General features: G+C 37.5%; 1 protein-coding gene across 3 annotated transcripts; it reads right to left on the minus strand.

Moving 5' to 3' along the window:
* Window positions 1–7,429: 7,429 nt before the first annotated feature.
* On the minus strand, window positions 7,430–23,507 carry copz2 (COPI coat complex subunit zeta 2). Of its 3 annotated transcripts, none has more exons than XR_014892142.1 (10): window positions 23,355–23,507; window positions 16,053–16,121; window positions 14,996–15,080; window positions 14,186–14,277; window positions 12,377–12,432; window positions 11,688–11,765; window positions 11,427–11,478; window positions 11,070–11,178; window positions 10,470–10,508; window positions 7,430–8,810 (listed from the first exon to the last, which is right to left on the minus strand). XR_014892142.1 is itself a non-coding variant. In XM_085270247.1 (9 exons), exons 1-9 carry the CDS (start codon window positions 23,370–23,372, stop codon window positions 8,763–8,765), a joined length of 537 nt encoding a protein of 178 aa, XP_085126373.1. In that variant the 5' UTR covers window positions 23,373–23,506; the 3' UTR covers window positions 7,430–8,762. The 3 variants fall into 3 exon arrangements, 1 of the variants encoding a protein (XP_085126373.1); XR_014892143.1 differs by lacking the exon at window positions 11,070–11,178 and having other exon boundaries at window positions 7,430–8,634; window positions 8,679–8,810; window positions 23,355–23,506; XM_085270247.1 differs by lacking the exon at window positions 11,070–11,178 and having other exon boundaries at window positions 23,355–23,506.
* Window positions 23,508–24,613: the final 1,106 nt, after the last annotated feature.

Genomic DNA, 24,613 nt, shown 5'->3' on the forward strand with positions numbered 1-24,613 from the left:
TTCCATCTCTTTGTATTGCTGAAGTGCACTGCATCTCATCTCAGTGTCAGCTGTCACAAAACTGGCTCTCTAGAGCAAATGTGAATGACTTTTATGTGCTTATGCATGCATAAGCACATAAAAGGTCATTCACATTTACTTTAATGTGGCCTTTTTCACACTGATCAACAGCTAAAGAACCTTTAATGTCACAGTGAAAACTACATACTGGATACACAGTGCTGTGCAAAAGCCTTGAGCCACCCCCTTATTTCTTTGCATTTTATTTCCAAGGAGCCAGACCTTCTTATCATTTTTAAAGTGATATTGAACAACAGTTCTCCAGCTTTCAGAAGGTTTTCTTTGGACATTGGGTACTTTTCCACTCATTTTCGGTCCAATCCTTGTGTTCAGCTTTTTCAGAGGAATGTTTTTTTTTTGCTTATATAGAATCATTCAGACATAAAACAAACGTAACGTAACCTAAAGGATGAAGTGATCTGGTGTCTACACATATTATACCAGACAACGCAGCAGATAACCAATTTTAAATTGTATTTTTTGCCACTTTGTTACTAGCAACCTGTCAAAAAACACTTAATTTGTTCTAATTTCTTCAATTGACTCTACAAAAGGTTTCAAAGTTAACACAGTTTGACAGGCATAAAATTGTGTTTTTGTATCAGCAAGGTGACTCCCAAAGAGCTATTAGCTAAAAACTATATCTCAGCATGATGTGTAGCGTGTCCTTAAAAAGTGGAGGGCAAAACAAGAAGTGGCACACCTATAAAAATATATACAGCAAATGAAAGGTATCTGAAAGACATGTCCTTAAGAAACAGGAAAAACTCCAGCAATAGCCTGACACAGGGCCTGAGAGATGCATTAGGGCCTTCCATCTACTATTCATTTATTGGTTACTGAAGCTTTGCTAGAAATCGCCTTAGTGGAAGTTAAAATGACAGTAAACAAGTAAAAGTTACGCAAATTACACAAGAACTGAAATGAAAATCAGTGGCAATGGGTCTCGTGGAGTGATGAATCCAAATTGGAAATTTTTTACTCAAATTATTATTCAAATTATCAGTGAATGGTGTTGGTGATCATGCCAAAATTGATGGAAATATCAATGTAGAAAAGTGCCATCAGATTTTGATCAATAATGCGATATCATCAGGAAAGCATCTGATTGGCGACAGCTTCATTTGTCAGTATGACAGTGATCCCTAACGGGTAGAAAAACACACAATAGAACATTATCATTATCTGCCTCCCCACAGCAGAGACCTCAATATTATTGAAGTAGTGTGTCCTAAGAGAAAATGGAAAAGAACCCTGGAAAACTATTCCAGAAAACTACTGACAGAAATTCTAAGAAAGCTTAAATAAAACTGTTTAGGCTGTGTTAAAGAATAAAGATGATCATACCAAATATTGACTTTCAAGGTTGTCAGAATTGTACACACTCTGTTTTGCCTTACTCCTTTAAGTATATTAGCCCATGTTTCAATAAACCTGTTTCCTAGTTTCCTGACAAAATCCATCCATCCATCCATCCATCCATTCGCTTATCCTTTTCAGGGTCGCGGGGGGCGCTGGAGCCTATCCCAGCTGTCATAGGGCGAGAGGCAGGGTACACCCTGGACAGGTCGCCAGTCTGTCGCGGGGCCAACACACAGGGACAGACAACCATTCACACTCACATTCACACCTAGTGGCAATTTGGATTATCCAATTAACCTATCCCCACAAGTTGCATGTCTTTGGACGGTGGGAGGAAGCCGGAGTACCCGGAGAGAACCCACGCAAACACGGGGAGAACATGCAAACTCCACACAGAAAGACCCCGGCCTGATGGTGGAATTGAACTCAGGACCTTCTTGCTGTGCAGCAACAGTGCTAACCACCGTGCCACCGTGCTGCCTTCCTGACAAAATATCAAGAAATAAGGAGTGGCTCAAGACATTGATAGATGGTAAGTAAGAGATGGTAAGAGATGGACAAATCCCTCCACATTCTGAAACTGCAACTATGTTTAGATAAAAGTCTTCTTTGTCTTTTGACTGTTCCCTTTAGGGGTCATGACAGCATATCATTTGACTCCATCTCATCCTATCGCTAGAATCCTGTTCTGTGACACCATCTCTCTGTATGTCCTCCTTCGCTACATCCATGAATCTCCTCTGGGGTGCTCCTCATTTCCAACTGCTGGGCAGCGACATATTCACCATCCTTTGTCAAATATATTACCATATAAAGCACCTTAAGGCAACTGTTGCTTTGATTTGGTGCTATATAAAGAACAAAGAGAGCAAAGCACTCTGTTGTAGAGATACGGTACTATGAGGTCTTTAAGATGAGATGGGGCCTGATTATTCAAGACCTCATATGTGAGTGTGAAGAGCAGCTACATACATATATACATATTTGTTTAATATACACACTGACGGCCATATCCTGAACAAAAGTAATGCCATCCAGGGTAAGTATCTGGTTAGACAACTAGTTTCTAAGATTTTTAAGGTCAAGTAAAGTAATGTTAGTTTCATCTGAATTTTTGCTCTGTGCAGAGGACACACCAAACACCTTCTACATCTGTACTGTTCCAGTCCCCCCCTACTCCCAGAGCATGCTTCGGCATCTGTATGTTGTGCAACATTCTTCTTTGTTGAACTCTCAGTATTTAATTCTTGCCTCTGCCTTCACTTGCTTTCTCTGATTTCTAAAGTCCTATTACAGACTACCATCCAACGTTAGACAGCTATATTTTCCCCTGATGCAACTTTGAAGTCTTCTGTCTCTTTCAGATTGCACCTTCTGCAGAAGATGTAATCTAGCGGTCCCCAACCTTTTTTGCGCCACGGACCGGTTTATGCCCGGTGTTGTGCAAAATCTGTTAGCATCCATACTTCTGCATTTCTCTCCTTAACACCCTACCTACTCTTTCACAGTCTTCTCCATTGTCTTTTTTTTTTTTTAATAAATAGACCAGTTTTTATATAGCTTTTCTGCTCTATCTGAACTTCACACAAATTGTACATTCACCAACCTGCATCTATCTAACATTCAACATTAATGGGGTTAGTATCTTGGTATGCAGACTGGAGGAGACTGGGATCAAACCACCAACCTTCCGGTTAGTAGGCGACCTGCTCTCCTACCTGAGCTACAGACACCCCACACAGACCGCTCTTATCATCAATCTGTTCCCCCATAGATCAATCAATCTATCTATGAAACTGTATATAGTAATGTATATAGTAATAGTGTTTTTACAGCTTAGTAAAAACTTAGCAAAAACCTTTTGTAGACCCCTTGTAAGTAATCACCCCTCCTGCAGCCACCTGTGTTAGGAATCACATGAGATAAAAGGAGCACACTTGTGTAAAGTCTAAGAGTTCCAGTCTCTGTGTATAGACACTATAGATACTCATATATTTGTATTGTAAATATGTGTATTTGTCTGTATTCTGAGTATATTTTTCAATCTGTAAAACACATCTGCGTAAATAGTTTGAAGACTTCACTATCTTTTTTTTTTGTGACTGCTGCCTTTAGGGGTCGCCAGATCCTATATGCAAAAGTGCTTTCGGTTCTGGAAAAACACATCTTCATTTTGTGTTGTCAGCAGCTGAGGTGGCAAAAGCACAGACTTTCTTTACTTACCTAGATGTACAGATAGCTGCAGTACTTCAACAATAAAAAGCTGAAGTACTGCAGCAACGTTTTTATTTAAGTAAAAGGGAAAAAGTACAGGCTTTCAAATGTACTTAGATTAAGAAAGTAAAAGGTAGCTCCTTAATGGATAATTCTACTAACAGCTTTTGTGCAAAGGTAGCTGAACCTTGGGATATGTTAATATGATAATAAAATAATATTAGTACATGATAATACAAAAATTGTTCAAATTTAAAGTCTAATTCTAATGAATTTACTTAGCTTGAAGTGTGTTGTCTAGGACACATGCAGTGAAAAATATTTTATATATATATATATTTATCTTCCCCTGATTTGTAGAGGGTGACTTTACCTCCACACATAAACAGTAAAATAAGATCAGTCAGGCGTTGAAGTGGAATTCAGCAGGTTGGGAAACCCGAAGGTCAGTGTAGTGGTTCAGCATGGAGAAAAGAATCACAACTTACAATAATTTCTAATGTGAGCTTCAGTGGGTTTTCTTAGTGTACACGTTATGATCAACTGACCTGCTGCTCTTTGTGGATTTACACAGCTAAACTTAACAAGATGTCTGCAGTTTCACTAGCTTTGATGGTTCATGTCCATCCTCTGCACTGAAAGTCTTTATACTATACAGTATGCGGTTGGTATAAAGCTGGAATTCAGTGATTGAGTCTGAATTCATCATTGTAAATGCAAATTTATTTCTGCATTTAATATAACCTAAATCTTACCATGAGCACCAAAGCCACTGTGCACAAGTCCAACACAGAACTTTACTGTGAATTCACCACAGTACTGCAAACTAACCTGTTTATCCTGAACAAAACTACCCAGTATTTTCAGGCAACATCTGAATAACACAAAGTTTGTATAGCTTTGCTTTGCAGAATACTTCACAACATGAAAATATATAATTCCTCGACACATATCATATACACATGCAATATGTGATCAAAATTAAGACATTACAAGTAGGCTTTAAATTTGCAGTTCATCAAACACCCCTGAGCAGCCCTTACCTTTAAATCTAACCTCTCGTCTTCCTGTTTTTCTTATCTTTCTCCATCTCTGAGTGAAGTTAGCTCTCTCTCTTTTCTCTCGATGTGAAATACAACAGCTGGATCTTTAGCTGCAACACACTGTGAGACAAACTGCACACAAACAGTTTGTGTGTTTGCTGATGTTTGTTGAGCTGACATTGAATTTGAAATTACCTGACACTTAAAAATCGTCATTCTTTTCATGCTTCCTCCTATTCTTTTGCACTAGCTAGAGTTTTGAAGTACTCCTTCCGGTCACTTTAACTCCTGTGTATAAACGCTATAGATGATACTGCTGAACCTAAACTAATGAGTCTGTTTTGAAAATGCAAAGAGTAGAAAGTACAGATATTTGTTTAAAAATGTAGGGAGTAAAAGTAAAAAGTTGTCAGAAAAAGAAATACTCAAGTAAAATACCTGAAAATTCTACTAAAGTACAGTAATATTGTAGAGTATTTGTACTTTGTTACTTCCCACTTCTGTCAAACAGGCAAACTTAAGCTGCTGCAGGAACTGTATGAGAATGGGAAATGGTGCGTGATGGTCCCTGGGTTGTTGACCTGCTGTTTTGAGTTTTGTCATTTCCTTTTTCTTTTTGAATTTGGTGAAGTGGTTATAGTCCTCGTTCTTATTAATTGTGCTTTGTGCTTTTGTTCCACTTATTGAGCTTATTATATTTCTTCTTTCAGTTTAAACCGTCTCGCCAAGTGTTCCCCGTCTATGCTTTAGTATCTGTCAGTGATGTCCCCTTGTTTAGTTCTTCATGAGTTATTTTGTTAGTCATCTGTGCTTGTGCTTTGTTTATACTTACTTCCTATGTCTCATTATTAGATTTAGTTCAGCTCTGTGTTTTTTACAGGTGTTTCCACTTTGGCCACATCCCAATTTATATTTACTCCCTCAGTTGTTCTTAGCTCATTGTCATGTCATCCTGTTCCCCTCTGCCTATTTCCAATCTCACCCGGCATTTGTCTCCACCCATTCCTGCCTACCTGCACTCTCTTCTTCACCGCTCTTGTGAAAAATCTTTTGCTTTGGATGTTTGACCTCAGGTATTTAAAATTAGCTACCTTCACTATCTTAAATCCTTGAAGCTTCAAAGTTAAGAGATACGTATCTGTTTCCAAAATATGAATTATGATTTCATACAACAACTGATTTCTGAAAATCTGTTTGAGACACAGACATGTGTAACATGGTTTGAACATTAGCAGAAATCTAAATTGTTAAAGAGTTTTTGAACAAAATGAACTATTAGCCAGGGTCATCTGCCTAATCATAATAAATTACCTAGCCTGAAGTGCAAGTGTCATGGGTCCATTTGATCTTGCACCTGCAGATGACTCAACGGATCCCCTTTTATTCTTCATGAGGTTAGAAGAGTATCAGCATGCCAAATAACCCATTAACCAAATGGTTAATGGGTTATTTGGCATGAAAAACTCACTTCTTGTCTAAATAGACAAGAAGTGAGTTTTCATGCCTCTAACTGTATTTTTATTCATATATGTACAGTGCGTGAAAAACAGTTTACTTCCGATGCTGGAAAACCCTTCAGTGTGGCTGAATTACAAACATTCTGAAAAGAAGAATGGACCAGAATTCCTCCACAGTGATCTGAAAGACCCACTGAAAGTTAAAGAAAGAAAGAAAAAGAAAATATTTAAAGTGGGATAATGTAACAAGGTGATATAGAAACTACAATCTGTGGAAAGAAGGATGGGGGCTCATTCAAATTCATTCGTGAAAGAGAATAAGTACCATATTGTGTTATAATATATACTATATTATCGTACATCTGTTGATATGTCCAATAATGTACATCTGTTTGACTGACACTATTTCAGTCAGACCTTTAATGCCCACTTTTGCCATATTTCAGAAACAAACCATAGAAGAGCAATGTCATGCTAAACGCATCAATTTTGACAATAAAGAGAGGACAATTAATTATTAATAAAACTGAGTCAGAAGCTGTCATTCTATCATTTTTTTGTCTTTCTCTTGTTTTGTATATATTCCTCTTGACTGTATATATATTTTTCTGTTTCCTATTTATTCTTTATGTCTTTAGTATTCATATTTTTTACTCAAGCACAGTTGGCCTGGAGCACCCATAATTTTGTTGTACATGTACAATAACCATAAAGGGCTTTTCTGTTCTATTCCAAAATTCATCTCTATGACCCCATGTTCGTTTCTACACATGTGGTACAATGGATATTAATAATCATTCTTAACTAGTATTCAGACGTGTCAGATGTATTAGGTAACTTGGCGATTCTAGATGGGCTGTAGGTGTGAAAGTCAATGGCTCTCTGTCGCTCTATGTCAGCCAGACCAAGATACTCAATATGGTGAAAACATTTTTCGGTCGAATTCCTACTAATATTTCATCCATACTAATATTTTTTTTGATTGCATGCACTTTTATTCCACCTATTTTCAGGCTGCACCTTCACCAAGGATCAATTAAATAAGAGTAGCTGCTATCACGCTGAATCTTACTGATGCTGTTATAAAGGATTTACCTCTTTCTTCGACTAAATTAATAAATAATCAAAAAATAACAATACAATGCATGGAAATATATTTTTCATGACTTATTTAAATACATTGTTACTCTTTAAACCATTAAATATAATTAACTATGAAGTAATACATCAAATAGGTCTACGATCAAATATTACGATTAAACACTGGTGAAAATCAAGAAAAGACAACCTTCATTTCAAAAGTATTATTCAGTTTTATTTCAGGATATCAATAATAATTCAATTTCAGCCAAAATAATAAATAATCTGGTAATAACATAAAAACATTAATTTTCTCTTTGTACCTTAAATTTAAGGCTTTCGTCTGATTTCTTGTGCCCTCCGATGAGTTGCAGGCGTGTGCGGCAGCCAGCCAATAATATCATCGGAAAATAAACCCATAACGAACCACTGGCTCGGTGAATTTAACCACGTGCCAACTGACGTCACCTGATTTCTGCAAATAATTTTCCAGACCACGCCCACACAAACGAAGTCCTTTAGAGTGCTTATTAATATTCATTATGTTAGACACTTTTGAACGCAAATAAATGCGGCATCCACGGGGATGAACTAATTGAAAGTAAAAATAAAAGTACAAGAATATATAATGGCTAAGCAGACCATCTGAAACCAGGACAAATATAGTTTTATTATCTCTCTTGCAGACAGAGAAAACAACATTCATATGTAAAAATAATAATTAGTTTCTCTTTGGCCATATTTCTCTCCACTAACAAAACATGTAATGTCTTTTAAAATCTTTAATTATCATCACAACAGTAGAATAGACAATATTCTTTGTAACTCTGGCCACAGGATCCTGTGCACTTTTTTATTTATTTATTTTTATCTTTTTTAAGCTCCCATTGGTTCTAAAATTCATTCACATGTGCAGACTTTCCTTAAATTAGATTTCCTGCATCTGTACCACAGTGCCTTCTTAGTGTCATAAAACATAACTGCATTTGCTTTTGGGCTTCAAAGAAGCATTATGGAAATCATGAGTGTAACAAGTCAATTGAAACTCAATACAACAAACTTTTAGTATTACCTTCTGTATTCTTGTAGTGTTGTAATAGAAATTAATTTGGCTTTGTAATATTGTTGACACAGTCAAACACACACACACACACACACAATGTGAAAGGGGGGGGGGGGGAGCATAACTCTTCAAAGAAACCCAGAAGCCACGATCAGTTCGGTGGGACTGAAAACAATGTTGTTCCACCAATCTCTTGCACTTCTTTTGATAATTCAGGTACTGGATAGCTGCCTGCATATTACTTATGATAATAAAATAAGAAGTGTCATTTGGCTTGCTAAATGGCACCTCCACATATGGGCTATGTTTACTCCCAAATGAATTAAATACTTGTCACACACAATAGAAAAAAAATGTCACAAAAAACACACCTAAGGCAGCCTATTGGCCATCACTTCAGTAACATCCATCCCTTCAGTTTGGCCCTGTAAAATAGCTTTGGGACTGGAAACATTCTTTTTGGAAAATCAGATTTGTTTTCAGTCATTTCAGTATAGACCATTTGATCTGCTCCTTGGCTGACTGCAAAACCTGCAAAAGTAAAAAAAATGAAAGAAAATTATATAATAACAAAACATGAATGACAACTGCTTTATAAACAAACAGAAAATGCAACCTTTGTGTAGTATGCACATATATCATTTAATGTGTTTATTCTAACTTCTGATATGTATTTGGTTTAGGCATCAGAAATAGTTCGTTTTAGGAAAAGATTGGGTTTAGACTATAGTAACTTAGTTATAACACTGCTCGTTCTGTTGCTCTCATATATGTGTTACAGAAGTTTTTGAAACCTTAGCACAGTCCAGTATTACCCTTTACATTACAATATAATGTCAAAAAGTATCTTACCGTAGAATACAAGTCTGTTTAGTAAAGGTAGAGTGGTTCTAATGCTTTACATAACTGAGAACTCCTGCACAGTAAAGCATGGTGCTACAGTACGACTGTTTAAACACTAGAGGGCAGGCTGAGCTTATGCTCACAACCATGTGAAGTCATGCCACCATGTTAAAGCGCAACAAAATCGTAATACAAAACACATCTTTGTTCTACTGCCACTAAATAAATACAGTGGGTTAATGTTTTCAAAATCTACATGTTTCAACGGCTTGTTCTTGTATGTTCTTTACTGGTTTATCTTTTAACTGTTTTTCAGTCCTTAGAAGAGGTTAAATTACAGCAGTGAGAAATCGGCCAGCAGGTGGCGCACTAAGCTCAAATTTAAAGGCCCTTGATTCAGTATGGCATTTAAAGGCAGCCTAATGTGCAGCGTGTCTATTGTGTTGATCACGTAAAAACGTTAGATGCACGTTAGAGTCAAGATATACCGCAAGTTGTGTTTAGTCAATAGCATTGCATTGGTCAAGATCTACAAGCTGTCAAATTTCTATCATCATGTACAGGCAGCATAATTAGAAACTAATGGAAATGAGATGAGAATGTCAACCAAGGTATGAACGTTCATAGCTTATAATCTTTTCAAAAACTCTTTTAATTTGAGTAAATGGGGAAAACACACGAGTGGACATGATCTCTGAGTTTAGTATTCAGCTCTCCTCCATCTGTCCATCAATCAAGATAAATAATAAATGTGCATGCCAAATATTCTCGGCCAAAAAACTAACCGCAAGTTGCTCTCCGATGCATCAATCGGCGCATGAATGAATGTCAGATATAAAGCACTTTAGCAGAAAAAGCATTAAAATGCTTGTATGAATGGGTGAATGAGGCAAGTTGTAGAAAAGCACTATATAAGAACCAGTCCATTTACCATGTGACTAAAACTTTGGAAATATGTGAGGTCAGGCATTGTCTGTTATAGCTCAAAACATAATTGTAATTGCTCAGTAAGCAATTGATACGTCAACTAGAGAATCTCCTCTTCTGCCACTAATGGTTATCCTCCTTTTCTTCATTGTGGTGTGTCAGTTATAGAGCATTAGCTTTTTTGGGGGTGACATTATTAAATGCCTTTATGTCCTTCCAGTGCCTCTAAAACAGCTCCGACCCACTGAAGGATTGACTTTACAATTAAAACTGCCTTGAAAAGACTGTTGTTGCAAATTGGTGCTATATAAATAAAACTGAACTGAATTGAACTGCATTTGTGTATGCATGTGATGCCTTCATGTTTGTGTGTATAGCTTTGGCAATGATATTCACAGAGTCTGTTTGCTTGTGTATTACCTGAGCCACGCTTTGTTCAGTTAATGGGTTCTCATCCGCCTGTAATCAAAATGACATGAAAAAAAGTCAAATACTTAACACACACACACACACACACACACACACACACACACACACACACACACACACACACACACACACACACACACAGTGCATTAGATCTGTGGAACAAAGAATAGCACACTATAACCCAGTGACATTCAAACAGTGCTAGTTAACAGTTCAACCAGTCACAATTCATAGTGGAGCTTGTAGCCATGCTTGTGGTGTAGCTTCAGGGCAAGCACCGTCTGGTATGCAATCATTCACTTTAATTATCTGATTGACACAGTTCCCAGAGAATAACTCTTTTCACTTGGATGACGTCTTCAGTGTTACTCTAGCGCCACCAGCAGGTCATAGTTATCAAGTATAGAAAAATAACATGTTAGTCCACATGCTCTCCCACCATGCATTTACCTTTTCTGTTTTGCCCATTCCTCCTTCCTCCCTTCACTGAGTCTTACTCCTTCTCATCCATTCATTCTTACTCTCTCACTCACTCACTCTTTCTCTCTCTCCACGTCACTATCTTTCACATTGGCCTTCTTCCTCTCTCACCCTCGGTCTGTCTGTCTGTCTACAGCAGCTGGCTCCTGTCTGTTTGTGCCTCTAGGTTACCGGTGATGTAATCAAAGAGGACGAAGCCATAGGCTGGCTCTGACATTAGCTGACACCAATCAGAAGAAGAGAGAGAGGGAGAAGGACAGGAAGAAAAGTAAAACAGGGAAGAGAAGGCAAGAAGCAAGTCAAAAAAGCTAAAGGGAGCTACAGCAAATCTTGATGTAGCCGTTCTAATCAGACCAAACACCTGCATTGATTTGTATTTCTACAATCTAACACACTTGTTTTCTGTTTGAATTTCCAATGGTTATACTGATACAATAGGTTTTGGGGAATAACTGACAGAAATCTTACCCTGTAGTTGACTTTCTGTAGGACCTGCTGTGGATCACTCTCCAGAATCACCCTGGCAACAGGAAAAACAACCAATAAGGGTAGAGTTCTGTATAAGCAGGACTGGGATTGCTTATGGGATCATGGCATTTTACATACTAAACATTTTTTTATTTTAATAATAGAAATACCTATCATCATTTTGCCTATAAATATCAGGCAAAATGATCAAAAGGAACTCATATTGACTATTCTAGTTGGATAAACTTTTCTTTCTCTCACCCCCCATCAATGATTTCATCCACAACAAGAAACACTCCTTCCATGTTTTCCAATAAACACCTCCGCTCCACATTTTTCCTGCAGGATAAATGAAAAAATTACACGCGTCATTAGACACGTTACTTAGGATCTCATATGATCATCATCATTTTAAGTTAAAGTTTTTATTCCTCTAACTTAAGTAACTTAAAGTATTCACATTTCTGGCTTTTTAAAAACCCATTATTGCTTTATTTTTATTTTTTGCCCTCACAATAGCTCAATCTCTCCTTAGTCTCAGTTACTCACACACTGCATTACTATTGCATTGGTTCCCATAGTAACCATACCCATCATTGTTTGACTAATGTTGCAATAAACAGTGAGGGACTCTGATATGAGCTTTAACAGGTTAAAATGAAAAAGGAGTACTATTTGTCATTTAGTTTAATTTATTTATTAAATATAATTATTTATATTTCACATTATTTATTATAACACTTTGATGCTACTGAGGCTACATGGAGGACAAAAGCTCTAATTCATTTGCATGAAGAAAAGTCTGAAAAAGAAGATTGTGAATTTCTCTATTTGGGCTCTGATTACCTCTGTATTGTTCTAAACATCATTACAAAATATCAATGAAACCACTCACTTATGCAGTTTTTGTTTTTTCTTGAAAACAAAAAACTTTTTTTTGAAGACGGTACCTGAGGATGTGACTGGTGGAGTCAAACAGGCAGTTAAGTACTGACATCAGCATGAGCTACCAAGAAAAAGAAAAGTCAGTATATGAGATACAAAGATATAAATCAATGCAAATTGATGTTAAAGCAGAATCAATTAGATTTCATGGCCTAAATAAGCTAAATACTGCACATTCAACATATACCAGCTTAGCAAAGTATATAGGTCAGAGGTGTCGAACTCCAGGCCTCGAGGGCCGGTGTCCTGCAGGTTTTAGATCTCAATCTGGGTCAACACACCTGAATCAAATGATTAGTTCATTATCAGGCTTCTGGAGAACTTCAAGACATGTTGAGGAGGTCATTTAGCCATTTAACCTGCAGGATACCGGCCCTCGAGCCCTGGATTTCGACACCTGTGATATCGGTGAATATGCTGCTCATGAGAAGTGCTCTTTTATTAATCATTATAGGTTTAAAACTTTCCAACCAAGTTGTAACCCAAAATAATCTCCACACAACTGCAACATATAGAACAATCCCTGAAAATAGCTTTAAAAAATCCATAAATCCCACAGGCTGTACAAATGAAAGAGACTGTAGCTAACTGAACCTTTATGGTAAATGTTACTGCCCTGAAGCACCTCAATTTGAAGAGCAATTACTAGACTAATTAAGTAGATTTCATGGAGTATCTTATTTTTCCTTGAAAATAATCTTTAGCATTTTACAATAGAAATCATTATTATGTGAAATTATCGCCAAGTTTTCAATTGTAGTGTATAAACACACAACTTTTTCCAGGTTTTTTTCCGTCTTTACTTTTTTTTTTTTGCATTGCACCAAAGAGTATTTATAGAAACACATAAATATTATATTTATGTATTTCTATAATACATAATACAATAAAATATATTGTATTTTGTCTACAATATATTGTAGACAAAATACAATATATTTTATAGTCTTATTTTATATTATATAGTAATATTAATATAATATAATATTAATATAATATAATATATAATATAATATATAATATAATATTAATATATATGTAATATTATAATATGTATAATATAATATAATATTTTATAGTCTTCTAGAAATTTGGACAATTGACTTCATTTGATTAACTTTAAGGAGTATTTTACTTCTAACACTGAATTATTAAAGTTCAAATAACCCCCAACAACGTTCTAACAGAGCAAAGAAAACCCCAGCACTGTCTTTGTTTCTTATATTCCTAAAATGTTCATTCTTACTTTGGCTCAGTGTCCAGTGGACATGCTGACCTATTCAAGGTTTTTTGTTTTTTGCTTTCTTTGCCTGTTTGTCTTAATGTCAGTGAAACATTAATCTGACTCTGAGAATGCTGCATAAGAAATGCAACCTTTCTGTGACACCAGAGCAGGCAACTGAATTTAGAAACAACAAGTAATTACCTTTAAACTGTCTTGTGTGCCTACAGCTGAGAATTCCATAAAAAAATATTGATATGAGCCTAACTCTTGTTAAGAGGTTACTACTGTAACTTATGTGATTTGTGTGAAAAATAATATTGGATGAATTTGTTGTTTAAGAGCTGAGAAGAAACAAGAAACCGTCTGGTGACATGGAACACATGCCATTCTGCCTTCAGAATACAAAGCAGAATAAAATTTAAAAAAATAAATAAAAAAATAAAAGCACGCTTATGTGAGTAAACATTTGAACAAAAATGACTGAGCTCCTTTTAAAACATATGCAGATAAACTTGACGTAACATATTCACAATGAATTTTAATTTTATTACTGCAGATGTACTTTATTGGCAGACAAAATTTAATTCACCTCATTTTCCTGAGCACTTCCCACAACGTAGAAGAAAAGATCTATACTGCTCTTGTACACGATGGTCATGCCTTCCAGAAAAGCTATTTCATCTAGATAGAGAATGAGACGTGACAGGGTTAGCATAAGCATGACTTTATTAATTTGCTTCTATATAGAAGTGTAAAATAAAGTTTATTCAGTGACACAACTGCCAAATATATAGTGACAGGCAAGCAAAGGGGTGAGAGGGAAAGAAGGCAGAGACGAGTGACAGAAAAGCAATTAGACAGAAACTTGATATAAAGAGAGGAAGGAGATGAGTCGGAGAAACAAATGATACAAATGAATGTTGGGAAGGAGTGGAACTGATAGATAAAACATAAAAGGGGAGAAGAAAGACAAAGCAGAAGTGGAGAAAATAAGGAATGAAGATTAGGACAAAAGGAGAGATAATGGCAACGTGTTAAAGAGGCCAGGGGTAGAGACTCAGGTATCAGTTGGGTGAAACTTGGAATCCTACAAAAAAGCTTATGGGTAGGTCAGGTTTTTCATCCAAATGAATGAAAACCCAAAAGTTTTACAAGGGTAATACCAACTACAGCGTTCTGCCACAAATAATGGTCTAGCATGGTTTGGCGGGTGGAAACCAGGTCAATGTAAAAAGTGATTTAGGTTACAAGTGACAAGAGAGTGTGTAACAGTCTGGACACTGGAGACGTCTGTGAACATTCAGCACAATACAAAGGGAGGGAGCGACGGGTGGGGGTGGGGGCGCATGCATCACACACCAGAACAGATCTACATAAAACAGAAGAGAGTGGAACTTACTGTCTGCTTTGTGTGTCTTGTTAAAAACATTCCTTTCAAAGGTTTTCTGCTCCTTCATGGAGGGGTAAAGCTCTGGGTCATAGTACTAAAACAGGAACTTTTATGAGTGACTCAGTTTACTTACATAGTGCGTTGCTAATAAATTCTAAACTTGATAGTTAAACTTTACCAGTTAGTATTTACTGTTACAAACAATGAAATCAACTCAATCAAATGCACCCCTAACCCACACAAACATATCAGCGGCATCCTTTGCACTCACTGTTAGTTACTTTAATCAAGTTGAAGCTGAGAAATCTTTTCTCAGGTTTATCTACTTCGGCCATAGCCACTTATTATTTCTGACTGTAGGTAGACGACTCAGCTGGTGATAATCAGGGCAGTCGTTATTTGTGAATCAGTCACTGAAAACTCAGATTTTGTTTTGTTTGGAAATTTCCAAGCTAGTTGGTAAGCTAACTGACTGGTTTCATATTTACTCTACAGACATCGCTTGTCCTATTTTCTGTCTTCGCTTTTCATTCACCCCCCCCCACACACACACACACACACACACACACACACACAGCAGGTGACTGTCTCTCACTGATCCTGGTCCTGATTGAGGTGCTTTGAAGAAAGGACGTTCTTCTACCCTACTCTCACTAAGTGCTGCTCTTAATCATCAGAGGTCTCTTTCTAATATTGTACAGCAATAATTATTTGGAACAGTTCTGAAATAAACATTGCAGATGTATAAGACAACAATAAGGCTGATCAAGGCACATCTTAACAAATATATTAATGTGTTCCTCAAAATACTGTTTACATTTTCTACAAGAAAAAAGTACAAAAAATTCAGATACAGGGCTTTGAAGTAAATTTAAATTACCCTCAGTAGTAAATGGTTATTGTTTATTGTGCAATGTAAATTTCATGTTTAAGTCATATAAAACTTATGTCCCATATTGTGACTTATTCATGAAAGTACTCCCTTTCATATTTTTGTCATACAAAACAAAGTTTATATTAAAGCGCTTCCATTTTTTCCCTTGTGTAAAGACCACATTGAACTCACCTTTGACAAAAGTCTGTTTCCATCATTGTCGAGAATAAAAACTGCTTTAACTGTGTAGAGGGACGGTTCCTGCAGCGATAAACAGAAAGAACATTGAAAATATTTTAGCTTCGCTGAGTCATCTTGGGGAAACATCTTGAACATAATAGCATAGCTTCAGTCACATCTGTTCCTCTCATACCTGGATAACACTTAAAAGAGCATTGCAGCAGCAGCCTCTTTTAAATACTCTCTCATCTACTTACACACACTGAAGCTGCCCAGTCCAACCAGTTTCTACAATTTATGCTGCAGTTTATTCAGTGTTTTAATCTTTGTTGTTTATCCTGGTTTGTTTTACAGTTTTCCAGTTCTGGGAATTATCACATATTTCTACTTAATACATTTTCCATTCTCCTGCATCCACATCTAGACAGCTATCTGTCCATCCCTGCGATGATTTTTCAGACCCGGGACAAAGTTCTGTTATGCACTGACTAGCACAGATTCACAGTCAGAGTGTATCACAGAACTTAGACCAGACACTTAGCTCATCCAAAGTCCAGTATTCCAGGCTCACATAACCAGAGTCCTAAAGCTGTAGATGGCTCAGTCTATCCTTCATTTGATCAAACGTGTTTCTTGTTATGTTGATGCTGACTGAACTTTAAGTGATGAGTAAACATACACGGACATACTCCAACATACTGTAGTTATAGCATATAGCATTTGTAGGTAAACACTACATAAGCAATGACAAGTACTGCAAGTCTTTTACTTTAATTTGTCATGCAACGAGGTCATTCTTAATACTATTTTTTACTCCTTTCTTTTCCTTTCTCCATACACCCTGGAAGCAGGTGAAGATGCAGCAGAAATACCTACTCTTAATAACATTCTGATTAGCAAAGTGCACGTGAGGTGTATGCTGACAACTGACTGAAGGAAAGCTAGCAGCTAGCTCAAGTCACAAGGCAAGGCCATAAAAATAAAGACTATTATTTGCTACCAAGTGCAGAAGGAGTTCTCAATATTTTTCCAGGAAACCAGAAACTCTAAAGTATAAAAAGAATATCTTTGATCATGGAGTGTAGGTTATGTCAACCTATAGCCCAATACATATTATATTAAAAAATGTTACATCAAATAGTTTTCATTGGGTCTTCAGAACATGTTTTAGCCGGTAAAGATGCCACTGAATTATGAATTAGTTACTAGGAGACAAATGTACCACTGTCCAATTAAACAAATATGAGTTTCAGGCATGAGAACAGATCCTATATGCTTATGTCTCTGTTCTTAGCTAGTTTGCTAATGGCTACAAGCACGAGTACATTCAGCAGTCACCTAGTTAGTAAGTTTTATTAAGTGCTGAAGGGTCCAGGTGCAATATGTCAGCCATTATTAAGTATTGTGCAGTCTATGTTTAGATAAACAGCAAACTTAAACTCATTAACAGATATCAAGCTGAAGAATCATATTTTGGAAAGAGATTTGAATACTGAAACTTCTGGTGCAATCTGCCTCTGACCCTGTCTTTCATATCCACATTGCATAACATTATGATCACTGACTGGTGATATGAATAACACTGATTAACTCTTCATCATGGCCTCTGTTCCACCAGAGAGTCTGGCAAGGGCCAAATTGTGGTGGCTAGATGACTGTCAGAGCATCTCCAATACTGCAGCTCTTTCTTGGATGTTCCCAGTGTATAGTTTTCAATATGTATCAAAAGTAGGGATGGGTATCGAAAACCGGTTCTTGTTGAGAACCGGTTCCCACTGTTTCAATTCCTTGGAATTGTTTGCCATTTTTGCAAACGATTCCCTTATCGATTCCAGTCGCCCCGAATGACGTCACCACGTTGCGGAGCGTCATTTACCTGGCAGGAAACGGCGCCTAAGCGGCTTAAACGCTCAAAAGTTTGGTTATACTTTATGAGAATGGATGACAACAGGGCAACTTGCAATACTTGCAAAGTAGATATTTCATTTGAGGGAGGAAACACTGCGAATATGCAAAAGCATTTGCTCACAAAACACGCGATGACCTTAAATGAATGTCGTGATTTTAATTCCGCTCCGGACTCGTGAATCTCAACCCAGCAGCAGCGGTAACGTTTGCACGTCTTCTCCTGTTAATGCGGCAGGTAAATAATCAACTAACAGTGCATATTATGTTAGCGCGATCCGCCTTATTACAAAACCTGCTATTACTGTGCATTTAGTGACCATGATGAGACAGAGTCTGGCTGGCTCAGATGCTGGCAGTTCTCGCTGCAGTCTACCGGTAGCGTCTCCTTTCAGGCCAGGATAGACGAATGTGACTAAGTTTGAGCAGTGACTAAGTTTGTGGTAAAAGGCTTGCACCCATTTGCCACAGCAGATGCCCCGATTTTCGGTAAGTGAATGTATTTAATTGTAGGCAGGGACATTACTGGATATTCTTGTGTAATTGCTACAGAATAATTTATGTTATACTTTGTTATTCCTACAGAAGAATATTTATTTTATTATTTTACAGTTTTTTTTCCCCGGGGACCCTGTGACACCCCATTGAAGAGCCATAGGCTGGATCTCTTAAGATCTCACTGTTGGGTTTGTAAGGCCATGCTACTCCTAAATTTCTATCTTGTTCAAAGGGAAGATATAAAACAAAGTTCTAAGCTAATTGACTTTAGTGTTCTCCTTTTTTTTTAAAAAGAATCAATAAGAGAATTGATAAAGAATCGAATCGTTAAACAGAATCGAAAATGGAATCGGAATCGTGAAAATCTTATCAATACCCATCCCTAATCAAAAGTGGTCCAAGGAAGGAACAGTGGTGAACCAACGTCATGGGTGGCCAAGGCTCATTGATGCACATGGGGAATGAAGGCTGGTCTGTGTGGTCGGATTCAAGAGACAAGCTGTTGTAGCTCAAACTGCTGAAAAATGTAATGCAGATTCCGATAGAAAGGTTTCAGAATACACAGTTGGAGCATCATGGCCGCAGAACACTCAGGATGCCATGCTGACCCCTATTCACCGTGGAATGTGGCAACAATTGGAATGTGAATATCAGAATTGGACCTTTGAGCGATGGATGAAGGTAGCTTGGTCTGCCAAATCTTTGAATTTTTTTCACATCAAGTGGATGGCATGTATGTCACTTACCTGAAGAACACCTGGAACCAAGATGCACTATGGGAAGAAGACAAGCTGGCAAAGGCAGTGTGATGCTTTGTTCAATGTTCTATTGGGTTCTGCCATTCATGTGGATGTTACTTTGACAAATACTGTCTCCCTAAGTATCCGGTCTTTAAGTGATGACGTATCAACCCTGCTTCTGGGTCCAAACTACTCTGCGTTTATTAAGGCTGTTGTGTTTTTAACATGTTTTAATGTTTTGTATCTTGTTCTATTTAATCTGAACAAGCCCCTAAAAAAAGGCAGTGATCACTGTCAGCCTCTGTTTTTATTACTACTATACATTTTAAAGCTCAGTTTTTAAAACCTTATGATGTAACTACAGCCCAGCCCATGCAACAGTAAATTAATGACTAACCTCGTATTGTGGATGGGTTATCTCAGTTCTCCTGACTGAAGTTTGGTCCATTTACAGCATCTTGCCATGCGATTGCATGGTAGGAACACAATTTGCAAAATAAAGGATATTTTAGCTGATGCTGTAATAAAGGAAATGCTAAATGTGGCTCATTTTAAAGTCAAACATTGATTTTAATAAAAAAAATGAACTGTACTTTATCAATGACCTCTTTGCTGTTTGGTACGGAGCCCCTCTGATGACATGGTCCAAAATATAAATAAATTGTGGCCACAAAATACTACTTCGTGCCCTTGAAATAGTATAACGTGCCCACGAAATACTTATTTGTGGCCACAAAATACTATTTCGAGGGCACGAAATAGGCACATCATATTGATACAATTCCTGGACAGCTGTGTAGAGACATAAGCATAAGAGTAGGCTAAACCTATACACCATGGACAGAGACAGTATGATTGAGTTTTATTTTAGGCTGGGAATGAGCTACAAATGCATTTTGAAAATCCTGGCATTGCAAGGAACCATTATTACGGAGAGACATTTAAACAGGATATTAAGATAAGATAACCTTTATTAGTCCCACACGTGGGAAATTTGTTTTGTCACAGCAGGAAGTGGACAGTGCAAAAGTTATATAGCAATTATTATTATTGAGAGCCCAGTTGCTTTACAGACGTAAGTACGACCTGGACGCCGGGATAGATTTTATTGCCAACCAACTGCAAGGGCCTGGGAAGGATCACGGTTATCGGTCAAGTGTTTTGTGCCCACAAATTAGCATTTCGTGCGCACGTTATACCCATTTTGTGCCCACGAAATAGTATTTTGTGGCCACAATTTATTTATTTTTTGGACCATGTCATCAGAGGGGCTCCGTAGTTTGGTGATCTATTATGTTTCTTTTTTGCTGAAGGGTTGTCGGATGTTCAATACTGATTATAAATTTTACCCCTGTGGCTGATACTTTTATTGTCCTCTTAATTTAATTGTTCTGGTACACTGTTATAATGTTAAACTTTTGAAAATATTTTGTGGCTCATCTACACCTTTTGGACTACAATGTCAGTCTCAAATCTCTGAGATCAGTTTTGAGCTGCAAAACTTGCACTTTGTGTGGAAGCACAGTTAGCATGAACAAATAAACGGGGTTTAGTGATTTATCATTGTAATAGATTAGTCTCCTCTTGCTAACCACCTTGGCCAACATGTTGAGAAGATAACATGAGTTATTAATAACTCCTTTAGTACATTGACAAGCAAAGCTCTAATGATGATGGAGATGGAGAAGCAACAGCAGCTCTCACCATGTCTGGGCCAGTAAATTGGGCTAGCTAACCAAGTACAGACTTAGCTGGTTTAGCATCTATGTGAAATGAATTTGTTGGCTGAATATTTCACTTGACCTTTTTTTTAATTAATATTTTTAATCCCCTGTGTAGATATTGAGAGTTAACCATGTCCCCCAGTGTTTTAAATGTGCAACTTATAGTGGGGTTTTTTTTCTGAAGGATCAGTTGTTTTAAATGACTCCACTTAATAACAGTGATCCAAAAGAAAAGAACCAGAAAAGGCCAGATTAAAAACAGATCATGTAAATGTAACTTTAATTTCACAGACATGCAATAGTAAATAGGGGGTGTAACCCTATTATTAAGATGCAAATGCATGAGAAAGGAGCAAGACACATACAAGCAAGAAGGGGCAGAGATGAAACCAGGGAGGCAGGAAAAAGAAAGAATGAGTCTGAGAAAGACGCATAATCAAAAATCTCAACGGAAGTGAAAGAGCAAGATGGTGAGAAGAAGTAAGAGAAAAGTAAAAGAATTACTCAGATAATTTACATTAGCTAGACGTAAATCAAATTATACAGCTGGCATTGTAAGAATCATACGCTGACGATGCAGTTCTGAGTATTATCAGAATAATGTACTTATATTACTTTATTTAGGATGTCAATTTAGAATTGTAGTTACAGTTACATTTATCCAAAAGTATTTGGATAAATATCCATCAGTGCATGGATGGGGATGCAGTAGGCCAACATCTATACCAGTAACATTTGGGCAGTAACCAGTGGCATCTGTAGTATTTTAAAGAGTTGCATTTTTACATGACCTACCTTATACACGAGATACATGTTTTTATATTTGACTTTTGCTATTACTTTTCCATTGCTCACTTTTAGTTGTAAATCAGCCAGTTAATTGTAGAAGATTCTTACTTTAAACATCAATATCAATATAAACCACGATCTCTGAACATTTAGCCAGTGGAAAATGGTTGTAACACAACTAAAAATAGTACACTGATATCAATAAACACATTATCCCTGCTTTCTGTCCTATATATGAATGTATTCCTCTTATAAACATGTAAGCAGCAATTTGGTGCTGTGGCTGTTCCAGCCAATTTAGAGCTGAAAGAAAGGAATGGAAAATGTGAATCTTTCACTTAGATTAAGTTACTTTGTTGTAGTACACATGGTGATTACGTGAGTAGCAAAGCCACAATGTAAAAATACTCAACACTCACAGACTACTTACACAGAAACTACTGACTAGAAAAGTGTAAATAGATAAGTATATTGAAAGTAACAGCCCTTATATTATATGATATTCATTCATTATCAAGTAGATTTCTCCTGTTATAGATATTCGAGTTGGGGCTGTTGGGACAATAAAGGATTTTGTATGTAAAAAATGCCAAAGTTCTACAGTAACATGCAGTAAAATGCAAAGTTTCTTTAAAATACTTTAGTAAAATTACATAAGAAAGCTACTTTTTGCCTTTGCTGCATATTGTTCAACAATATATAACAAAGAAAAACATTGTGTAGGAGTATCACTAGTTTTGTATGCAAAATGATGCAATTTACGGTCCTTTATAAGGAAAACGATGATAAGCAGGCTAAGATCATACTTTTAAGAGCCGAGAAAGAGTAAACCAAGAAGAAAGAATTAGGACAGATAGAGGTATTCTGGAGAAGCACGGATGAGAGAGAAAGAGAAACTTACACTCACACACGCAGAGAGAGAGAGAGAGGGCGAGAGGGAGTGAATAAATGGTGCGCAGGGCAAAAGAGGAGCGAGCGAGCGAGAGAGAGAACAGTGGACGTGGCACCTGCTCTGGTCTACACGTCAGTCCACATATGCTCAACACACGCAGGCATTTAAATACGCAGACCGGCTTTAACCATACCGCTTGTTCCATTAAACACTACAGTGTCCGCTTTACACGCGTGATCCGTGCAGGAACCGAAGCTTTGCTTGATTACCGTGTAGCGCCATCCTGTTGCGCTCCACGCTGGACTCTGTGTGGATAAGTGTGTAACAGCTGTGGGTCAGCCGCTCCACGGTAATGGAATTTACTTCACAACGTAAGAAGTTGTCGCGCTGTCAGCACCATCAGCAATAATATTTGTACATATGACATACACATAGAAAGAAAAAGTGTGACTTTAGCTTCGTGACAAACAGTTACCAGGCCTGCGTGTCCACAGTCAGCTCCAGTCCGAGTCCACTAGCATTAACTTAAAAATAAAAGCTGTTTCTGCTTTATGGACAATCTGCACCCAAGCCCCCCTCCCAGCCTCCCTCCCGCCTGTCTACCACCCCCCTTCTTGCCGAACACCTTAACTGCTATAGTGCAACAAATGTCCCGCACACTGCTAACCAAAATATATAAACCGCCGAGCACATTAATATCCCATCCACCTGGAAATGAAAGCACACTGGTTCCCGTTCTAGTTGGTGAAACGGCGGAGAGGCTCACCGGAGACGTGGAATCCATTGCTGCTGCTGCTGCCGTCGCTCCGCTCGCTCGGTGTGTTGACGTGGACAGCTCTGAGCTGTCACGCCGAGATCAGCGCTTTTATTTTTTTTCTTTCTCTTCTTTACGGAGCCGCCCGGGCGCGCTCACGCGCTCGCAGCAGCCAACCGAATAGAACCATAGGAGTGAAGCGCGATCCCGACGCTTCGCCCTCCTCCCACTTCTTGTCTGTCTGAGCCTTTCACGATAAAAGTCGAGATGCTCTTAAGGAGTCTACTCTGGATAAGAGCAGTTCATGTGCCACATGTAGCAGGCGGAAGTCAAACACACCACCCCGCACATGCTAGTTCGATCCACATCTACAGTAAAATCATTCCTTGATCCAGTTATTTACTGCAATACTTTTCCTAATCCTAGTGTGGTGATGTCACGAATATTCCACGGGGGGGATTGGTGGAAAGTATTTTTAGATCTTAACAAGTTAGATGTGGAAACTGTTCTTTGTGCATTTCTGCTATGATGTAGAAATATAATGACAGCTGACTGGTGAATTTGGAAAAGCAAACATTGTATTTTTACAGTGTAAGAAAATCACAGTCAAGGCTTTATTTTACGCTTCATTTTACGCTCTCCCTGTAAAATGAGAAAGATCACAAATAAAAACACTGTAAACCTTTTATAGAGGTAATTGGTTATTCTTTTGTGTTCTATTAGAAAAACGCATTCATTACTGAAATCAAATTCTTTGTTTGAATGATTCAGCTGAAATGTGAAGTGCACTGATCATGTTAAGTGGGGGTAGGTGATTATATTAAATACTGTCAAATCTATACGGTAGTCAAACCTCTCTCATATAGTGCTATGTACCCAGATCTTACCTGCAGAGACATCTCAACCTTAGGATCCTGCAGTGCATATAGCCATAGTCACTTCATTTGCATCCCACCAGCCTATACTGTTCACAAGCTCATGCCTTTGTTGTCACCACTGTGTTGCTGTCTCTTGTTTGATCCCCCATACTTTTGCAGATTTGGTCAAATAACCCCATGTAGGTTCTACATTTCTTTTTTTGTCAATGACATAAAAATGCAACAAGTGTTTGTTATTGTGGATTATGTAAGGACTGATTTTTACAGAAATCTGGTACTTTGTAACCTGCTGTATTTCTCCATAAAAGTAGCTATTATGTCTAGTAGCTGTGCTAATGTTGCTATCAATACCTGTATTGCAGAGATTCGAGGATTCAACCTCTAAATGCTCAA

Source organism: Mchenga conophoros, linkage group LG4 (genome assembly GCF_057382185.1).
Source record: "Mchenga conophoros isolate Kocher_MC1m ecotype Shallow Benthic linkage group LG4, M_conophoros_male_GT1.1, whole genome shotgun sequence".
Lineage (NCBI taxonomy): Eukaryota > Metazoa > Chordata > Actinopteri > Cichliformes > Cichlidae > Mchenga > Mchenga conophoros.

Excerpts from the sequence above, each read along its gene's own strand:
- copz2 (XM_085270247.1), bottom strand. Across the intron at positions 11,766-12,376 it reads TCCACCAGTCACATCCTCAG|GAAAAATGTGGAGCGGAGGT; the intron begins GTACCGTCTTCA and ends TTTATCCTGCAG. Across the intron at positions 8,811-10,469 it reads CTGAACAAAGCGTGGCTCAG|GTTTTGCAGTCAGCCAAGGA; the intron begins GTAATACACAAG and ends TTACTTTTGCAG.